Below are 20,662 nucleotides of genomic sequence, written 5' to 3'. Positions count from 1 at the left end.
CTAAGGAAGGACTAGAACTTATGGGTACCTGATTTCTAGCCCAACACCCAAACTACCACATTAGACTGGCTCTAGGCTTTAGCGGGAAGAATTGTTGTTGATTTTGCTTGTCAACTGCAAGGATGAGGACCATATGTTACGTTGCAGTTCAAAATGGTTGCATTGTACAGGCCTATACGCAAGAATCTAGTCAACGAAAATTCAGTACTAAATTGGCACCAGAGATGGGTCAATGGAATTCAAGAAGGTTGGGCTTAGAACCATTTGTGGCAACATAATGACTCTAAGCTGATGACACACTTAACTCTGCCTGCTCTTCTCTTATATGTTATGAACACAACCAGGCACAATATTGGTTAAAAAAAGGTGTGGAATGTGTGTATGGATAGATAAATAGATAGACATAGACACAGACATAGATATAGATATAGGAGACATGGTGGCTCAGCGGCTAAGATACTGAGCTTGTCGATCAGAAAGGTCAGCAGTTTAGCGGTTCGAATCCCTAGTGCCGTGTAACGGGGTGAGTTCCCGTTACTTGTCCCAGCTTCTGCCAACCTAGCAGTTCAAAAGCAAGTAAAAAAATGCAAGTAGAAAAATAGGGACCACGTTTGGTGGGAAGGGAACAGCGTTCCGTGCGCCTTTGGCATTGAGTCATGCCGGCCACATGACCATGGAGATGTCTTCGGACAGCGCTGGCTCTTCGGCTTTGAAACAGAGATAAGCACCGACCCCTAGAGTCAGGAATGACTAGCACATATGTGCGAGAGGAACCTTTATCTTTACCTTTATAGATATAGATATAGATATAGATATAGATATAGATATAGATATAGATATAGATATAGATATAGATATAGATATAGATATAGATACACACACGTGTGTATGTTTTTAAACAAATGTATATATTTAATTTGGATGTTTTATATAGATGTCCTTTTAGGATTACTCAGGACAACATAGAGGTTAGGGTTAGGGTTAGGGTTAGGGTTAGGGTTAGGGTTAACATTGTTTCTCTCCTTCCCTTCCCTTCTTCCTTCCTTTCTTCCTTCCTTTCCTTCTTCCCTTCCCAACAAGCAGGTAAGTGGCTGCTACTGGATGGAGGAGGGAGCAAGGGATTGCTAGACTGACTGGGAAACTGTCACAGAACATTAAAAATGGTCATGTGACCACAGCAGCAGTCTAGCTGCAGGCGATGGCAGCCACAACTTTCCCAAATTTTATTCCCTCGGGAGTCATGGGTCCCAGATTTGGGACCCATTCTGTAAATTAGCCCATTTGAAGTACCTTGGTTCAAAAATGGTTGCCCTGGGATGCCCTGTTTTGCCCAGTTAAAGATCTTGACTGTGACACTTTTAGCAGTATATACTGTAGACCAGAGATGGGATTCACTTAGCTTCCCTACCAGTTCACAAATGTGAGCATGCACATGCGCAGTATTCATGCATTACGTCTGGGCAGGTGGGCGGTGCCTCCCACAGTCGCCCCTACCGGTTCGCGTGACCCCGAGTGAACCGGCTGAATCCCACCACTGCTGTAGATGCTGTGTTACAAATGATTGCATTGCATCTGATTATTTCTTCCAGTTTTCCCTGCGTCCGGATTCCCCATTCTTTGCCATTTCTACAACTGGAACCATTTCTACATTGAAGTCATTTGATTTTGAGAAAGATTTCCCAAGGTAAGATCCTATTAATGATCTAGAAATCAAGAAATGATGGTTTGATACTTTAAACATGGTTTAGCCATTAGAGCAGTGATGGCTAACCTTTTTGCCTTCGCGTGCCAGGAGAGGGGGGAGGAAGTTGTTAAACGGGCTGTTTTCGGCCTCCCGAGGACCTCCCGGGGGGGGTGGGGGGAGGAAAGGCCGTTTTCGCCCTCCCCAGACTCCTAGAGAGGCCCTGCAGGCTAGGGACAGCAAAAAACAGGCCTTCCGGTCCCACCGGAAGTTGTTAAACGGGCCATTTTCAGCCTCCGGAGGACCTCCGGGAGGGTGGAAGCCATTTTCACCCTCCCCAGACTCCTAGAGAGGTCCTGGAACCAGGTGAGAAAGAAAAATGGGCCTTCCCCACTTACACCCCCCAAGTTCTCCGGAGGCAGGAAACAGCTTGTTTCCCTACTTCTGGTGGGCCCAAAAGACCCAAAGATCAGCTGGTTGGCTGAGTTCACATGCCCACTGATATGGCTATGCATGCCACCTGTGACATGCGTGCCGTAGGTTCACCATCACGGCATTAGAGCAATCCTAAAAGGATTAAAAGGAGCCTTGGTAGTACAGTGGTTTAAAGCACCCTGTTATTAACACAGCTGCCTGCAATTACAGCAGGTTCGAATCTTACCAGGCTCAAGGTTGACTCAGCCTTCCATCCTTTCTAAGGTAGGTTAAATGAGGACCCAGTTTGTGGGGGCAATAAGCTGACTTTGTATAAAATATAGAAAAGTATGAAGGCTATTGCTTAACGCATTGTAAGCCGCCCTGAGTCTCCGGAGAAGGGCGGCATATAAATCAAATTTATAAAAAAAAAAAAAAAATCCTACATCTATTGTATTTGTATTCATTCATTCATTCATTCATTCATTCATTCATGTTACATTGTATTTTTTGTATTTATTTATATTGCATTGTATTATTTGTACTGCATTTATTTTGTTAGCCATATATTGAATACTTTTATTTTGATCTGACAGATATACATTGGATATCTTGTGTTTTATTTTGTTTTGACAGCTATACATTAAATGTTACCATAACAGACAGCATTGGTGCTAGCGATAGGAGGACCCTAATTGTCAATATCATAAATATCAATGATGAAGATCCTTACTTCATCACGTAAGTAGAAAAATCCCAGTTGCATCGATGTTTTTCTAGTTAGGTGTGACAATTGAGCATAAAGATCTGGGAGGTGCTTTCAGATCAGATCTTTAAAATGTAATCAGCTATAAACCGCTCCACTTTATGTCATGAAGAAAACTAGGGGCACTTGCATACTTTTGCATCTAGAGATCTCTGTGAGAGGTCAAAAAAGTTCAAGGATGGGCAGAATTGCACGAAGAGAATAACAGTATAAAAGAGTTAGAAGGACCCTTTAAGGTCTTCTAGTCCAACCTCCTGCTTAGGCAGGAAACCCTACACCACTTCAGACAAATGGTTATCCAATATCTTCTTTAAAACTTCCAGTGTTGGAGCATTCACAACTTCTGGAGGCAAGTGGTTCCATTGATGAATTGTTCTAACTGTCAGGAAATTTCTCCTTAGTTCTAGGTTGCTTCTCTCCTGGATTAGTTTCTACTCTTTGATAATGTAAATTAAAAAAAAAAAACTCTTGATTTTTAATCCTGAGATTGCAGTTTTCACCTTGACTTTCCTGTTTGCATCCAGACACCATGCTAATGAGGTTTCTGTAACTTTTCATAAGGAGGAGGAGGAGGAGAAAAAAGGGGAAGAAGAAGAAGAAGAAGAGGAAGAAGAAGAAGAGGAAGAGGAAGAGGAAGAGGAAGAGGAAGAAGAAAAAGAAGGAGAAGAAGGAGGAGGAGGAGGAGGAGGAAGAAGAAAAGAAGAGGAGGAGAAAAGGAGGAGGAGAAGAGAAGAGGAGGAGGAGGAAGAGGAGAAGGAGGAGGAGGAGGAGGAGAAGAAGAAGAAGAAGAAGAAGAAGAAGAAGAAGAAGAAGAAGAAGAGGAAGAGGAAGAGGAAGAAGAAAAAGAAGGAGAAGAAGGAGGAGGAGGAGGAGGAGGAGGAAGAAGAAAAGAAGAGGAGGAGAAAAGGAGGAGGAGAAGAGAAGAGGAGGAGGAGGAAGAGGAGAAGGAGGAGGAGAAGAAGAAGAAGAAGAAGAAGAAGAAGAAGAAGAAGAAGAGGAGGAGGAGGAGGAGGAGGAGGAGGAGGAGGAGGAAGAAGAAAAGAAGAGGAGGAGAAAAGGAGGAGGAGAAGAGAAGAGGAGGAGGAGGAAGAGGAGAAGGAGGAGGAGAAGGAGGAGAAGAAGAGGAGGAGGAGGAGAAAAGGAAGAAGAAGAGGAGGAGGAGGAGAAAAGAAGGAGGAGGAGGAGGGGAAGAAGAGGACGATGAGGAGGAGGAGGGTTTTCTTGCGGACGTTTCGTTACCAAACTGCGTAACATCATCAGTGCATCTTAAGAGCAAACCCCACTTCCTTCCAGCACTGATGACGTGAACTAGTTTGGTAATGAAACGTCTGCAAGAAAATCGCCAAGCTTATTGAGCCCCGTGGATAATTAAATTTTTGCTTTTACATCGTAACCCTTCGTTGTGTTAGCTATATTGTAAGGATTACAAGAGACAGCCGATCAAAACATATCCAAACCTGTCCTGTCTAATTTCTATTCTAGGAAAGAGAAAGTTTTCAAGATTCGTGAAGAGGCTCCAGCAGGCATGTTTGTAGCCAATTTAACAGCCAAGGATCCCGATGGCGAAGATTTTATTCATAGCCTTCGCTACAGCATGGGAGTTCCTGAGGCGATCCCTAAATTCTCCATCAATCCAAGTAAGGAATTAATCTTTTTTTTTTTTTTTAATTTGATTTATATGCCGCCCTTCTCCGGAGACTCAGGGCGGCTTACAATGCGTTAAGCAATAGCCTTCATACTTTTGTATATTTATACAAAGTCAGCTTATTGCTCCCACAATCCGGGTCCTCATTTTACCTACCTTAGAAAGGATGGAAGGCTGAGTCAACCTTGAGCCTGGTGAGATTCGAACCTGCAGAAATTGCAGGCAGCTGTGTTAATAACAGGGTGCATTAAACCACTGTACTACCAAGGCTCCTTGAGAAACAGACTCATTAAGCAAAATTAAAAGCTATGAAAGCCAGCTGGAAGACTTTGAGCCAATCACCAGACATTGAGTTCTAGTCCTGCCTTAGGCATGAAAGGCATCCAATCACCAGGAGGCAGTGAGTTCTAGTCCCATTTTAGGCATGAAAGCCAGCTGGGTGACTTTGGGCCAATTATTTTTTTTCAACTAAATCCATGTCACAGGTGTTGTTGTGGGGACAGTAGGAGGAGGAAGCTGTGCAGAGGTGGGTTTCAGCAGGTTCTGACTAGTTCTGGAGAACCGGTAGCGGAAATTTTGAGTAGTTCGGAGAACCGGTAGTAAAAATTCTGACTGGCCCCGCCCCCATCTATTCTCTGCCTCCCGAGTCCCAGCTGATCGGGAGGAAATGGGGATTTTGCAGTATACTTCCCCTGCCACGCCCATCAAGCCACCCCCACCAAGCCACACCCACAGAACCAGTAGTAAAAAAAATTTGAAACCCACCACTGAAGCTGTGTTGAATATGTTTGTCGCCGTGAGTTATTTATAAAAATATTAAAAGCGGAATACAAATACATAAAAACGGGTTTCTGTCGTCGTCAAAAGCTACGCCTGTGGTGGTGCCTGGAAACGACTTAACAGCTTATTTCTGTTTTAGTGACAGGTACGGTCTTGGTGGCCGGCCGGCTAAATCGTGAAGCTGCTCGGATCAGAACCAATCCTAATATTTCTTTGATCATTCGTGTTGAGGATAGGGTTAGGGTTAGCCCTACCCGTACCCGTGAAAGAACTGCTGAAATTGAAATTTTCGTATTGATTGAAGATATCAATGACCTTCCACCCGAATGCACAGAATACAATCACTGGTAATAATATTTTATACTACTGGCAGAAGAGAATATTTGTAGCTCAGGGTTGAACCGTGTGCTAGAAGGGAGTGGGGTGCTCAAATGAAAGCTAACCCCACTCCCTTTTATAACTGATGATGTTACCTAGTTGGGTAATGAAAGGTCTGCAAGAAAACTACCAGACTCAGAGAGCACCAAGGACCCCCACAATATTTTCTATTTTCTTAAGCTTCAGGCAATTCTATTAGAGCTAATGATGAAGACTTTAAGCTTTTCAGCATAGTGCTCAGTGTATCAAAAGAGCGGATCAGATAGGAATTAACGTTACCAACAGTTCAAATAATTTAAAGAAGGCTATTCTTTGATGCTAATTATGACAATCTGTCCGGTCAAGTCTGGTCGGTAGCATAGTGGCAGGGTTTGGTGCAATGAATAGGAAGCTTCTGTGAGTTTGGACTAGAAGACCTCAAAGGTCCCTTCCAACTCTTCTCTTCTCTTCTCTTCTCTTCTCTTCTCTTCTCTTCTCTTCTCTTCTCTTCTCTTCTCTTCTCTTCTCCTCCCCTCCCCTCCCCTCCCCTCCCCACCCCACCCCTCCTTCTCTATTCTATTCTATTCTATTCTATTCTATTCTATTCTATTCTATTCTTTCCATTCCATTCCATTCCATTCCATATTTTCTTTATTCTGTTCTGTTCTGTTCTGTTCTATTCTGTTCTATTCTATTCTATTCTATTCTATTCTTTCCATTCCATTCCATTCCATTCCATTCCATTCCATTCCATATTTTCTCTATTCTATTCTATTCTATTCTATTCTATTCTATTCTATTCTATTCTATTCTATTCTATTCTATTCTATCCTATCCTATCCTATTCCATTCCATTCCATTCCATATTTTCTTTATTCTATTCTATTCTATTCTATTCTATTCTATTCTATTCTATTCTATTCTTTCCATTCCATTCCATTCCATTCCATATTTTCTTTATTCTATTCTATTCTATTCTATTCTATTCTATTCTATTCTATTCTATTCTATTCTATTCTATTCTATTCATAGTTTTCCCACCTATTTTACCGAAGGACAGGAAGGAAATAATGTTTGATGCTTTACCTCAGGGTTTCTGTAGGAAGCGTGGACTTCAATTCCCAGAATTCCCCAGCGAGCCATGTTGGCTGGAGAATTCTGGGAGTTGAAGTCCACGGGTATTGAAGTTGTCCAGGTTGGGAAACCTTGCTTTACGTCCACGTTTTAACAATCTTTTAAACCTTCACGGCACATTTCCCTTCTAGAAGATGAAGGTTACGATGCAGTTACGATGGAGGAGCCAGGGCTGTCTCACAAAATCTCCCCCTGATTTTTGTGTTGTGATGCAGGGCTGTGGAATTCTATGCCATCCCAAAAAACTTAGTCCAATTTTAGAGTCGGTAGGCAAATGGACAACAGATAAAAGCCAAATAAGATTTTACGTGTGGGATAACTTTAATCATGTCATTTCATAACCCTTGTATATCGGGAAATATACAGCTAGCCCTCAATTTACCACCATGAATTTAGCAACTGTTCGAAGTTACAGCATGACTGAAAAAATGTGACTTATGACCGTTTTTCACACTTACGGCCATTGCAACGTCCCCCCTGGTCACGTGATCAAAATTTGGCAACTGACTCGTATTTACGACGGTTGCACTGTCCCTCTGACCAGCAAAATCAACGGGGAAGCCAGATTCACTTAACAACCATGATGCTAACATAACAAGTGCAGTGATTCGCTTAACAACTGCGGCAGCAAAGGTTGTAAAATGGGGCAAAGCTCACTTAACAACTGTCTTGCTTAGCAACAGAAATTATGGTCATAAATCAAGGACGACCTGCACATTTAATTGCGGATCTGTTCACATCACTGTGGACGCCATCTTGGCTTTTCTTTTCTTTTTTTTTTTGACCAAATTTCTACTCAACAAATACCATTTTTTTTATATTGATGCTAAAAAGTGGGAAGGAGACCAGCAAAGAAAGGATAATAACCTCCTCTTAAGGCCCATGAGAAGTCATTAAAATACTTTTTTCAGTTGCCCCTACTCTCATCTCTTTTTTTAAAAAAAGTTTTTTATTTTGAACACATTAAAACAAAACATAAAAACACAACATTTATATACATATCACTTATTCCTTCAGCTATTTCCAGGTGATCCTTTCTTGCTATTTACACATATTTTACCTTTTGTCTTATTCAACAATTATTTTCTATCTTTCTTTATTTCATCTACATTGCTCCTTGATCTTCAACATTTTTTTCCCTCTTTCCTTTATTCCTCTTTCTCATTTTTCCTATTTTCCAACCATTCATACCATCTACACCATACTTTGTAATATTCTGTATCCCCTTTCTCCTTGAGTCCTTTTGTTAATTTGTCCATCTCTGTGCATTTTAAATTTTTTCTGATTAAATCTTCTGATGGTACGTTTTCCTTCTTCCAATGTTGCGCATAGACTATGTGGGCTGCTGTCAGTATATGTAATATTAAATAATGTATTTCCTTGGTATGGTTTTCTATGGAAATCCCTAGTAGAAATTGCTCAGGTTCTCCCTTTATTGAATTCTGAATTATTTCTTCTATCCAATGTTTAACTTTAGCCCAAAATTTCTTTGCCACTGGGCAGGTCCACCAGAGGTGATAATATGTTCCATAGTTACTCTCATCTCTTTTTTGATATGATCCTACTCCTCCCCCAAATTTCTAACACGCAAGACGGTCTTTTAGACATTTAGGAAAGCTACAGTAGGTAAAGAATCAGAAAATGAGAAATAAATAGCTAATTTGTTTTTCTTAAACAGGGAGGTAATTCCTGAAACGGCTTCCCCTGGATTTGAAATTACCAATTTAAAGAATAAGTGCAAAGATGAAGATGCTGAATCCCCACACAATTTGTTTAACTTCACTGAACTATCTGGAGTTGGAAGTAATAAATTTACCCAGGATCCTCCTCACTCCGGAATAATTAAGGTCTGCTAATTAACTGTTTTATTATTATTTAAATTTGGAGAATGGAGTGCCTATTCAAATATAATCAGGAGAGGAAGTGCAGTGAGGGAAATGTTTCCCACTAAAGAAGCATTAAAACAGGTCAAAATTTAATGTGGAGACATGTAAGTATCTTATCTGTATCAGCAAAAGTGTTATCAAAAATATCCTTCAAATCAGAATTTTAAGTCTAGGACATTTGTTTTATTAAGAAACAAAACCAATACATTTATTCAGAATCATCCCAAAACTGATTTCACTGCGCATTAACCTAATATAAATTCTTTGAGACTCTGGCACATTTCAGGACCACTATAGAGTTGCTGGCTGCACGGTGGCTCAGTGGTTAAGATGCTCGGTTTGTCAGCTGGAAAGCTGGCAGTCCAGGTTCGAGACCCGAGTGCCACACGAAGGGGTGAGTTCCCGTCCTCACCTCAGCTCCTTCCGACCTAGCAGTTCGAAAGCATGCAAATGTGAGTAGATAAATAGGTACCACTTCAGTGGGAAGGGAACAGCGCTCTGTGATGTCATGCTTGGCCGGATGACCGCGGGAATGTCTTCAGACAGTGCTGGCTCAATGGCCTTGAAACAGAGATGAGCAGCGCCACCTAGAGTCAGCAACGTCTAGTGGAGTAGTCCCCCTTTTCCTAAGGAAGAACCATAAATATAAAATTAATGGCACTTTTATACTTGAGAGATAGCTATAGGAACACAATTTTTAAAAAGCCTGCTTTTTAAAAAAAAAAATCAGGAAGTCCTCAACTTATGACCATTCATTTAGTGATGATTAGCAACCATTCAATGTTACGTCCGCATTGAAAAAAAAGACTTACAACCTGTCCTTCCACTTATGATGGTTGCAGTGTCCCTACAGTTACGTGATCCTGATATTGACCGTTGTAAATCACTGCATTCAATGCCATTGCAACTTCACATGGTCACTAAATGGAAGATTGTAAGTCCAGGATTGCCTGTATCACCATGGTGTTTAAGGACTACAATTCGTGTACCCAGGGGTGAAATGTAAAATTCATTACTACCGGTTCTGTGGGCGTGGCTTGGTGGTGATGGGGGTAATGTGACGGGTGGGCGTGGCCAACTTTTTTTTTTTTTTAACTTTTCAAAGCATTTTTTCTAACGCTTTGAAAAGCCTCTGCCGATCAGGCAACTCAGCTGGGATCGTCAGAGACTTTTCAAAGCATTTTTTTTACCATCTCTTCGGCCAAGAGGTTGCAGAAAAAAATGCTTTGAAAAGCCTCTGACGATCCCAGCTGAGCTGTGCAATCATCAAAGGCTTTTTTTCTTACTTTTAAAAGCATTTTTTCGTTGGAAGAGGTTGTAGAAAAAATGCTTTTAAAAGTTAAAAAAAAAACAGCCTCTGATGATCGGGCAGCTCAGTTGGGCATGGTGGGGGGGGTGCAGGGATTTTTGCTACCGGTTTTCTGAACCACTCGCCGCCATCGCTAATGGATCAGGTGATCCAGTCCGAACCGGGAGCATTTCACCCCTGCCTGTACAGCTCTGGAGTGATTCAGAAGTTGTTGAAAAACATTAGAAAAAAATCACAGTAAGGAAAAATAATATGGCAATCAAATTCAGGTAATCCTCAATTTACGACAGTCCATTAAATGGGTGTTCAAAGTTACAACAGCACTGAAAAAAGGAATTTATGACCATTTTTCACACTTACGACCTTTGCAGCATCTCTGTGATCACATGATCAAAATTCGGACCCTTAGCAACCGGCTCACATTTATGACGGTTGCAGTGTCCAGGGGACATGTGATCCCCTTTTGCGACTTTCTCGTAAGCATAGTCAACGAGGAAGCCCAATTCACTTAACAACCGTTTTACTAACTTTAAATACCACAATGATTCACTTAACAACTGCGGCAAGAAAGGTCATAAAATGAGGCAAAATTCGCTTAACAACTGTCGCTTAGCAACAGAAATTTTGGGCTCAATTGCAGTCATAATTCGAGGACTATCTGTAAAAGTATGTTCCTTTAAGCTTTTAGGAAATGTAGATTTGGAAAATACAACAGACGGAAGCGTGCAGAGACAATATATTCTGAATACCGTCATCCAAGATGTTTCTGACCCTTTCTTTTCTGGTTAGTATTAACTTTCCTTCTTGTCCCCTTCTTCCCTAACTCTTTTTCTGGAAAAAAAATATCTTTAAATGAGTCTAATATTTCTGTGTCATCTTTCACATTTTTCTTACTTGCTGTATTTACAGAACTAATCTACATTTATATCAACATTCAACCGGTGAACGAGTTTGATCCAGTCTTTGGTAGCTCTTTGTACATTTTTAACGTATCTGAAATAGTACCAGGTAAGTTACGATGGCTTTTTCAGAAATTTACAAGCCTGTAAAATAGAATTCTCTCAAATTAATGCTGATTCTACCCCCTTGTTCCATATCAGCCACACAGTTAGTTTTATTGGGGTGAATGTTTCTTTAAGACCAAATAAACCACTGGAATGAAGTGTTTGAACCTTCTTCAGAATCTAATATATTTTATTTATTAAAAAAAAAGTTTTTTAAACTTTCTGGCTATCAAGAAAACACACAAAAATCTGTTACTATCGCAATGTACTGTATTTTTCGGAGTATAAGACGCACCGGAGTGTAGGAAGTTAGCACCTACCCCTTTCCTAGAAGAATGAAATATTTTGGGAAATATTAAAAAGGCAGAATATTATGTTTCCCTGGATGAGAAATGGAGAAGCATGTTTTAAAGACAAAGCAGCTCCCACCTTCCTGCCCCCACCCTTTTGTTAATGGGCCAGAGGCAGAAACTCAATCTTTGTCAATGGACCTCATCTGCAAGACAATGGGGCCCATCTAGCAACAGAAACTGACCACATGGCACCTGGGAAGATTACATCAGCCAGCAGGGCTAGCTAAGACCCCCATCCCCTGGAAGTCTGACAACCAATCAGGATACTCTTTCTGGGCCCCAGGAAGTTCAAAGTCAGAGAGGGCATAAAACCCGGGGACTCGCTGTATCTGCCCTTTTCTGTTCAGGAACTCAAGCCATGTGATCCTGTCCACCATTAAATCATCTTTCCAAGCAGTCTCCATGTTTCCAGTGTCTTTTTCCCCACTTGGAGCAGAACCCAGAAGGATATTTCTTCCAACAGGAGTATAAGACGCACCTTAGTTTTTGGGGAGGAAAATAAGAAAAAAGCTGATTGGCAGGTGGATCAGCCTCCCGGAATACCCCCAATCAGCTGTTCCCAGAGGTGAATTTTAGCAACAGGTTCCTTGGTTGTGAGCTCTGTGCCTTGCTTTTTTTTTTTTTTTTTTTTGCTTTTTTTTTCTGCCTCTGAAACTTCTGAAACTCTGTTTCAGAAAAAACTTTTTTTCCCGCCTCTGAAAGCCTCCGAAACAGCTTCAGAAAAAAAGCCTCTGAAGCTCTGTTTGGAGGCTTTTTTTCTGAAGCTCTCTTTGGAGGCTTCTTTTCTGAAGCTTCGTTTCTGATGCTTTTTTCAGCCTCTGAAACCTCCATTTGAGAAGCTGGGCGGGGCTACATTCGGAATATAAAACACACCCAGATTTTCACCCTCTTTTTTGGAGGAAAAAGGTGCGTCTTATACTCCAAAAAATACGGTAAATAAAGCAGTTGTGTGAAAACAGTAATGTTTCCCAAATGAGCTTCCTAAAGAAAACTTGAATTCGCTTTCAGAGCCGTCGTAACTTTGAACGGACACTAAATCAACTGTTGTAAGTTGAGGACTACCTGTAACATCCATGTGACTTTACCCACATCCCTTTTTTATATACTTTATAGCAGGGGTGTCCAATCATGGACCATTTTAAGACTTGTGGACTTCGTTTCCCAGAAATCCCAAAGCTGGCTGAGGAATGCTGGGAGTTGAAGTCCACAAGTCTTAAAGTTGCCAAGGTTGGACATCCCTGTTGTAAAATAAAGAATGTGGCTTGAGTCACATGGGTACCCTTGCTTTATAGTTTTGTGTTAAAAACGGGTCTTTCAAGGTTCCGACAGATGCCCTAATAATTAAATCATGAGTCTTGAACCAAGCTTCAAAAGAAATCCAGTCATTATTCATGTTAGCACATTCCCACGTGCAGCCAGCTCTGACCTTACGTAATTTACGCTCCAAGTATGACCCTGTTTCCCCCTCCCCCCAAGGTATGTCATCAATCACATTAGCCAACGGAGCAATTTCATAGGTTGTAGAGGTCACTCCCCTTTGACTGCTGTAGGTATCCCTGGGATACAACCTTGAGGGAGATAAGTGTGGAATGTGCATCTGTTTTTGGCTGCTGTGCAGTTTCACCAGTTTCCCATCCCCCCCCCCGGCCTATGGCAACTCGAGAGCAGGCCAGGGATGTTTTGCGAGTTGACAGGGTCAGGGTTTGACCGCACAGTAGCTACCATTTTGACTTTTTTGACCCCCTGGTCTGAAGCCCTGTTTTAGAATAATTTCTGAAGCCTGCACAATCTCTAAACACACCACACTCACTCTAAAACTACCTGCGTGCCATCTTAATGTGCTGCTGTTTCATTTCAGCAAACTCTTTGATCGGAACAGTGCTCGCAACTGACAAGGATTTGCCTCCCACCAGAATTTCTTACTCCATTTTGTCCGGAAAGAGCGGCGGGGGTGTCACAGATTTATTTGTAATTGATTCACAGTTGGGCAGTTTGAAGAACACAAAGCGATTAGACTATGAAACACAGCGGGTACACACTCTTGTAGTCCGAGCTTCTGACAACGATGGCAGGATTGGAAATTCCTCCGTGAGTAAACTAGCGAGCTTAAAACAGGGTTTATTGTCCCTTGCGATCTACTTTTCTTGCCTCTTTATGGTAAACACAGTAGGACTTGCCGGAAGTGGCATTCGTAGAAGCAAAATGTGCACTGAGGTGGGAGGATGAGGTGGGGATGGAGCAGGGGTGGGTTCTACTTACCTTACTACCGGTTCGCAATGGGAGCGCGCATGCGCAGATCGTCATTTATGATGTCCAGGCGGGTGGGCGGAATCTCCCGCTGCTTTTACTACCTGGACAACCGGGAGCAACCCACCACTGGGGTGGAGTTAAACAAAACATCAGCCTAGAATTGTTACGAGTTGTCACAAACAGTCAGGATCATACATTAAGTTGCAGTTAAAAAGATTTCTTGATCCACAAGAAACTAGTTCGGTGATGGTGAACCTATGGCATGCGTGCCACAGATGGCACGTGTAGCCATATCAGTGGGCACGCCAGCTTAGCTCTGGCGTGCATGCGCGCGCTGGGCAGCTGATTTTCAGGCCTTCTGGGCCCACCAGAAGTAGGGAAACAGGCTGTTTCCTGCCTCCAGAGGGCCTGGGGGGGTGGGGTGGGGAAGGCCTCTCCTAGAAAGGCTCTGGAGGCTGGGAACAGCAAAAAAGTCACTTCCTGTCCCATTGGGAGTTGGGAAATGGGCTGTTTCAGGCCTTCGGAGGGCCTCCGAGGGAGTGGGGAAGGCTGTTTTCGCCCTCCCCAGATGCATAGAAAGGATCTGGAGCCAGGTGAGAAAGAAAAACGGGCCTACCTAGCCATCGCGTGCCAGGAGGGGGGGTGGGGGGTGTTGCGCGTGCATGCGCAGGGTGGGGTGGCATAGAATTATGGGTGTGGGCACATGTGCGCGAACCTCCCCTGCCGCCCCCCCTCCTGGCATGTGATGGCAATAAGGTTAGCCACCACTGCCCTAGTTAATTAATGTTCAGTACTAAATTAGCGCCAGATAAGGGTCAAAGGAATTCAAATAGGGTTGGATTCAGACCATTTGTAACAACGTAACAACTCTAGGCTGATGACTCATTTAACTCCATCTCCCAGCTCTGCCTGCTCTTCTGCTCTCCTGCTACAATTCATTTGTATTTTGATGTTCTTTTATGTTTAAATAACAAAAAAAAAATATTTTAAAAAGAGAATATATTACTAGAATATATAATACTGTGTTGTACCGAAAGCGGGATGGAAGTGGATGTGATCAGAGGTGGCATCCAACCGGTTCGTACCGGTTCAAGCGAACCGGTAGCAGAGATCGCGGATGGGCCCGCCCCCCTGCCCCAGCTCTATGCCATCCTATTTAGGCACATTTTCAAGGCCGGGCACGTGCGCGGAAGGCACACACACACACGAAGTGTGCCTGCGCTCGTGGGGCGAACTGGTGGTAAGAATATTGGAAACCCACTGCTGCATGTGATCTCCCAAGATCAAAGACGTTTAGACATTATGTTGCTTTAGGCGAAGGATAAAGGGTTGCTGCATCTCCTTGAACTTTCCTCAAGGTGATAAATTACAATAGGTTTTATTCCAAGCTGTTGGTCCTCTAACAACTTGCCGTGACTTCTTGTTCCTTAGTATCCGCTGCTCAGACCAAGTGCTCTGTTGCATCTACTACAAGAGCCAGCCCTGAACCTGTAGATTAGAAAACTTTCTTCTAGACCAGGAACCCCCAACTTTTGGGGCATCAGGGGTTGGTTCCGTGGAGAAAGGTTTTTCCATAAACCAGAGTCGGTGTAGTTTTGCATGCTGCTTCCATCCCACGGATGCGGCTTCGCTTGTTTGTGTGGCCTCGTTCCTGGCATGCCGTGGCCCGGTGCCAGTCCATGGACCGGGGGTTGGGGACCCCTATTCTAGACTCTTCATATTTTTGTTTAGCAACAGCAATAACAATAGCACTTAGACTTATATACCGCTTCATAGTGCTTTATAGCCCTCTCTAAGCGGTTTACAGAGTTAGCATGTTGCCAGTGGTGGGATTGAAATTTTTTTACTATCGGTTCTGTGGACATGGCTTGGTGGGTGTGGCAGGGGAGGGATACTGCAAAATCTCCATTCCCACCACACTTCAGGGGAAGGATACTGCAAAATCCCCATTTCCACCCTACTCCATGGGGAAGGATACTGCAAAATCTTCATTCCCACCCCACTCCAGGGGAAGGATACTGCAAAATCTCCATTCCCATCCCACTCCAGGGGAAGGATACTGTAAAATCTCCATTTCCACCCCACTCCAGGGGGAAGGATACTGCAAAATCTTCATTCCCACCCCACTCCAAGGGGAAGGATACTGTAAAATCTCCATTTCCACCCACTCCAGGGGGAAGGATACTGCAAAATCTTCATTCCCATCCCACTCCAGGGGAAGGATACTGCAAAATCTCCATTCCCACCCCACTCCAGGGGAAGGATACTGCAAAATCTCCAATTCCACCCCACTCCAGGGGGAAGGATACTGTAAAATCTCCATTTCTATCCCACCCCACTAACCTGCTTTCCAGCTCCGTTCTCCTGTGAAGGTCAACAAAAGAAGACCCAGCTGATCAGCTGAGACTCAATCATCTGGGACTCGGGAGGCAGCGAATAGATCGGGGGCGGGGCCAGCCAGAGGTGATATTTGCTGGTTCTTGGAATTACTCAAAATTTCCGCTACCGGTTCGCTAGAACCAGTCATAACCAGCTGAATACCACCTCTGCATGTTGTCCTCAACAATCTGGCTCCTCATTTTACCAACCTCGGAAGGTTGAAAGGCTGAGTCAACCTTGAGCCGGTCATGATCGAACTCCTGGCAGTGGGCAGAGTTTGCCTGCAATACTGCATTCTAACCACTGCGCCACCACGGTTCCTTCAAATATTTCTTTAAATATTTCTTTAGGTAATAATAAACGTTCTTGAAGCAAATGATGAACCACCCATATGCACCCCAGATGGACAGTTGCTGGAAGTGCCAGTGGATTTAAGCTTGGGCATTATTAATCGTTTCAGTATTAGCTGCGTGGATCGGGATTCAAGCCCAAAGTCATTCCGATATACTATCACGTCAGGTATTTTATACTTCATCTTTGAATATCTTATCTCATTACCATGTTTCCCCGAAAATAAGATGGGGTCTTATATTAATTTTTGCTCCAAAAGATGCATTAGGGCTTATTTTGGGGTTAGGTTTTATTTTTGGGGAAATACGGTACTAAATGCCTCCATCTGGCTGACAATCTTAAGTGGGGCTTATTTTGGAGATAGGGCTTATATTACGAGCATCCTGAAAAATCACGCTAGGACTTATTTTCTGGTTGGGTCTTATTTTCGGGGAAACAGGGCAGTGGTGGGTTTCAAAATTTTTTACTACCGGTTCTGTGGGTGTGGCTTGGTGGGTATGGCATGGCTTGGTGGGCATGACAGGGGAAGGGTACTGTAAAATCTCCATTCCCACTCCACTCCAGGGAAAGGATACTGTAAACTCTCCATTCCCTCCCCAATCCAGGGGAAGGATACTGCAAAATCCCCATTTCCTCCCGATCATCTGGGACTTGGGAGGCAGAAAATAGATGGAGGTGGGACCAGTCAGAATTTTTACTACCGGTTCTCCAAACTACTCAAAATTTCTGCTACCGGCTCTCCAGAACTGGTCAGAACCTGCTAAAACCCACCTCTGAAACAGGGTAGTTGCTGGTAGAATATATTTTATAACACATGCCGTCCCTGAAGTGCTTTTTCAAGAAGCAACTGAACTTCCTTGTTTTACTTGGAAGACTTCCCTCTTCAATAGCTACCATTTTGACCTGAGTTATTTGTAAAAATAATAAAGGCAAGATGCTCCCTAAATTTATTTATTTGTATCAATACCCAAAGAAATCCTTTCAATGCAGGAGGTGACGCTACAATCCAAACTTACAGTTTGCTCGAGAGTGATATTGTTCATCCTGTTCATACCAAGAATTACTTTATATGTAATTGAAAAAATGGTTTCCTACTTGCAACCTACCACCTTTTTAACCTGCAGGAAGCTAGAAAAGCCACTGACACTTTGTCAGGTATATGTCAGAGGTGGGTTTCAGCAGGTTCTGACCAGTTCTGGAGAATCGGTAGTAAAAATTCTGACTGGCCCCACCCCCATCTATTCTCTGCCTCTTAAGTCCCTGCTGATTGGAAGGAAATGGGGACTTTGCAGTAACCTTCCCCTTCGCCTTTTATTTTTGAGTTCCAAAATGAATCTGTCCATTTCTGCACAATTGAAGATTTTACATAACACTTCTTCTTCTGAAGGTGTTTTCTTTACTCTTCCATTTCTGAGCAAATGCTATTCTTGCAGCTGTTAATATATGTAATATTAGGTAGGTTACATTTTTATTATATTTACCATCTATCATTCCCAGTAAGAAAAAAATCTGGTTTGGCTTCTAGTTTAATCGTTAGAATTTCTTCTAGCCAGCTTTTTATTTGGTATCATATCCACCATCTTCCATTGAATTAAACTTCATTTATCTTTACTCGTTTGGTCTCTGGCTCTGCTTTTAGGTAACATCAATAACCATTTTGACTTCTCACCAAAGGCCGGGTCTAATATCTCGAGGTTAGTCCTGACCAATCCATTCGATTATACATCAGGAGTGGACAAAATCTGGGAATACAGGCTGTTGGTTTCCGTAACCGATGATAATCTGTTAACAAGTTCTGAAAGAACTTCAGTCCGGGTTCAAAACGGCACGGTAAAATTAACCATCCGAGTTATCCCAGATCCAACCACTGTGATTCCTACAACAGTAAGTTTGGGCTTTTATACTAATTTGATTTGGGATGATAGTCTGGATTATTTATTGATTTATTTACTGTCATAATGATATACAGGTAGTCCTTGATTTACGACTGCAAATAAACCTAAAATTTTGTTGCTAAGCAAGACAGTTAAGTCAATTTTTCCCCATTATCCGATCTTCCTTGACACAGTTGTTAAGCGAATCATTGCAGTTGCTAAGTGAGTAATTGTTGTGGCCCGTCAGAGGCCTGTGTAGCTAGTAGCTGCTTCCGACAATGAGGAGGCTGGTCTGGTGCTGCGCCAGCAGCCTGTGCAGCTGGCACTCGAGTCGGACAATGAGGAGGCTGGAGAAGATATGGTGCCAGAGGCAGAGATTCAGCCAGGGCCTTCAGAACCTCCAGAAGCTTCCATGGGTGAGGAAGAAGAGGAGGAGCCTCTTCTCGATGCACGGGCGCGCAGAGCTGCCAAAAGGCAGGAGTGGCTCCTCAGGAGGAGGTCTCCTCGAGAGTAAGGCTTGGGGCTAATTGGCCACTCCCTTAGCCTATTTAAGGAAGGACGACAACTGAGGCAATTTGCAGGAAACAACTTCGTTCACTCTCCTTCATGTCTTGATTTTAGTTGTTTTATCAGTTTCCTGCAAATTGCTTCTGGGCTTTCTGCCAATCCTAGTAAGATTATGATTATTTATTCTTTGGATTCTTGTAGGCTGTTAAGAAAGTTAATTAACAGCCTTTGTTTGAAAAAGACTGGTTTAATTTAGAAAACTAAGATTTGTACAGACTTTGTGTGTGCTGCGTTCTTTGGGGTCCGTAGCTGGGGCAGAACAGTAACATGGTTGTTAAGTGTAAGTATGTGGTTTCCCCATGGACGTGGCTTGTCAGGAGGTCACAAAAGGAGGTAATCACATGACCCTGGGACATTGCAACCGTCATAAATATGAGTCAGTTGCCAAGGCTCCGAATTTTCATCACGTGACCATGGGGATGCTGCAATGGTTGTAAGTGTGAAAACGGTCATAAGACACTTTTTTCAGTGCCGTTGTAAAGATCACTAAACAAAGTTGCCAGTTGCAGCCCTTTCTGGACCGGGACGCCCTGCGCACGGTCACTCATGCCCTTGTTACTTCCCGGTTGGACTATTGTAATGCTCTCTACATGGGGCTCCCCTTGAAGAGCCCTCGGAGGCTCCAACTGGTCCAGAATGCGGCCGCACGGGTAGTTATGGGTGCAACTCGTTGTGCCCATGTGACACCCCTCCTGCGCGAGCTGCACTGGCTCCCAGTGGTCTTCCGGGTGCGATTCAAGGTGTTGGTTACCACCTTTAAAGCGCTCCATGGCATAGGACCCGGGTACCTCCGAGACCGTCTTCTGCCACCAATTGCCTCCCACCGGCCAGTTCGCTCCCACAGAGAGGGTCTCCTCAGGGTGCCATCGGCCAAGTTATGTTGGCTGGCGACACCCAGGGGGAGGGCCTTCTCTGTGGGAGCCCCAGCCCTGTGGAATGAACTGCCCCCGGAAATACGTAAGATCTCCGACCTCCGGGTGTTTTGCTGCGCACTGAAGACCCTGTTGTTCTGCCAGGCCGGACTATCAACATAATAGTTTTAAATTGGGGTATTTAAATTTTTTGGGGTTTTAAATCTGAGCCAAATTTATTTAATTATTTTAAATTTTAATTGTTGTTTTGTCTGTGTTTTTAAATAGGCTGTACACCGCCCTGAGTCCTTCAGGAGAAGGGCGTCATAGAAATAAAATAATAATAATAATAATAATTATTATTATTATTGTTGTTGTTGTTGTTGTTGTTGTTGTTGTTGTTGTTGTAAGTTGAGGTCTACCTGTACTACCTTAAAATCAGTGTTCCTAAATACGTTAATAGTCAAATGAGCTCTCCATTTTTTTCTTTTGAGACTGCTGTTTTTTTTTTCTTTTGTTTTTTTTGCTAGAACAATTAGAACAATTTTGTTTCCAACACCCCATTTTTTTTCTTCCTTACAAGCCTGCTGTGACCATCGTGACCAGCAAAGAAAACGTTTATGCTCGATCGGCTTGGTATGTGCCGTTTTTCACACTCCTTGGCAGTTTATTGCTGCTGGGATTGCTCGGCTATCTAACCGTTTTGCTGGCAAAATACCTCCGTTCCTGTTGCCCACCGAAACCCAAAGCGGACACAAAACCACTGTAAGTAGCAATAGCAACAGCACTTAGACTTATATACCGCTTCATACTGCTTTATAGCACTCTCTGAGACGGAGTCCCCAATCCCAGGTCCGTGAACCGGCACAGGGCCACGGCGTGCCAAAAACAGGTCCATGCAAACAAGCGAAGCCCCATCCACGGGGTGCAGGCGGCCCACGAAACCCCCTCCGGTCCGCGGGAAAACCTCTCTCCACAGAACCGGTCCCTGATACCCAAAAGGTCGAGGACCACTGATCTAAGATTTAAAATTAACAAAGCAGTTTACAGAGCCAGTGTTT

At 43.2% G+C, this 20,662-nt stretch overlaps 1 protein-coding gene across 1 annotated transcript in view; it reads left to right on the top strand.

Annotated features, from left to right (window-relative positions):
• Positions 1-20,662, top strand: part of CDHR3 (cadherin related family member 3) — a 34,190-nt gene that overhangs the window by 7,389 nt on the left and 6,139 nt on the right. Inside the window, exons 5-15 of the mRNA XM_070947464.1 lie at positions 1,590-1,684; positions 2,732-2,836; positions 4,344-4,498; positions 5,426-5,633; positions 8,456-8,624; positions 10,654-10,756; positions 10,882-10,980; positions 13,188-13,417; positions 16,309-16,477; positions 17,949-18,193; positions 20,185-20,366. Coding sequence (XP_070803565.1) covers positions 1,590-1,684; positions 2,732-2,836; positions 4,344-4,498; positions 5,426-5,633; positions 8,456-8,624; positions 10,654-10,756; positions 10,882-10,980; positions 13,188-13,417; positions 16,309-16,477; positions 17,949-18,193; positions 20,185-20,366 — 1,760 coding nt within the window. The remainder of the gene's footprint in view (positions 1-1,589; positions 1,685-2,731; positions 2,837-4,343; positions 4,499-5,425; positions 5,634-8,455; positions 8,625-10,653; positions 10,757-10,881; positions 10,981-13,187; positions 13,418-16,308; positions 16,478-17,948; positions 18,194-20,184; positions 20,367-20,662) is intronic.

This window comes from Pituophis catenifer, unplaced genomic scaffold (assembly GCF_029215685.1).
Source record: "Pituophis catenifer annectens isolate HBS135680 unplaced genomic scaffold, rPitCat1.0.hap2 SCAF_7, whole genome shotgun sequence".
Taxonomy (NCBI): domain Eukaryota; kingdom Metazoa; phylum Chordata; class Lepidosauria; order Squamata; family Colubridae; genus Pituophis; species Pituophis catenifer.
The sequence above is the reverse complement of the archived record's forward strand: the minus strand, read 5'-3'. Positions and strand labels throughout refer to the sequence as shown.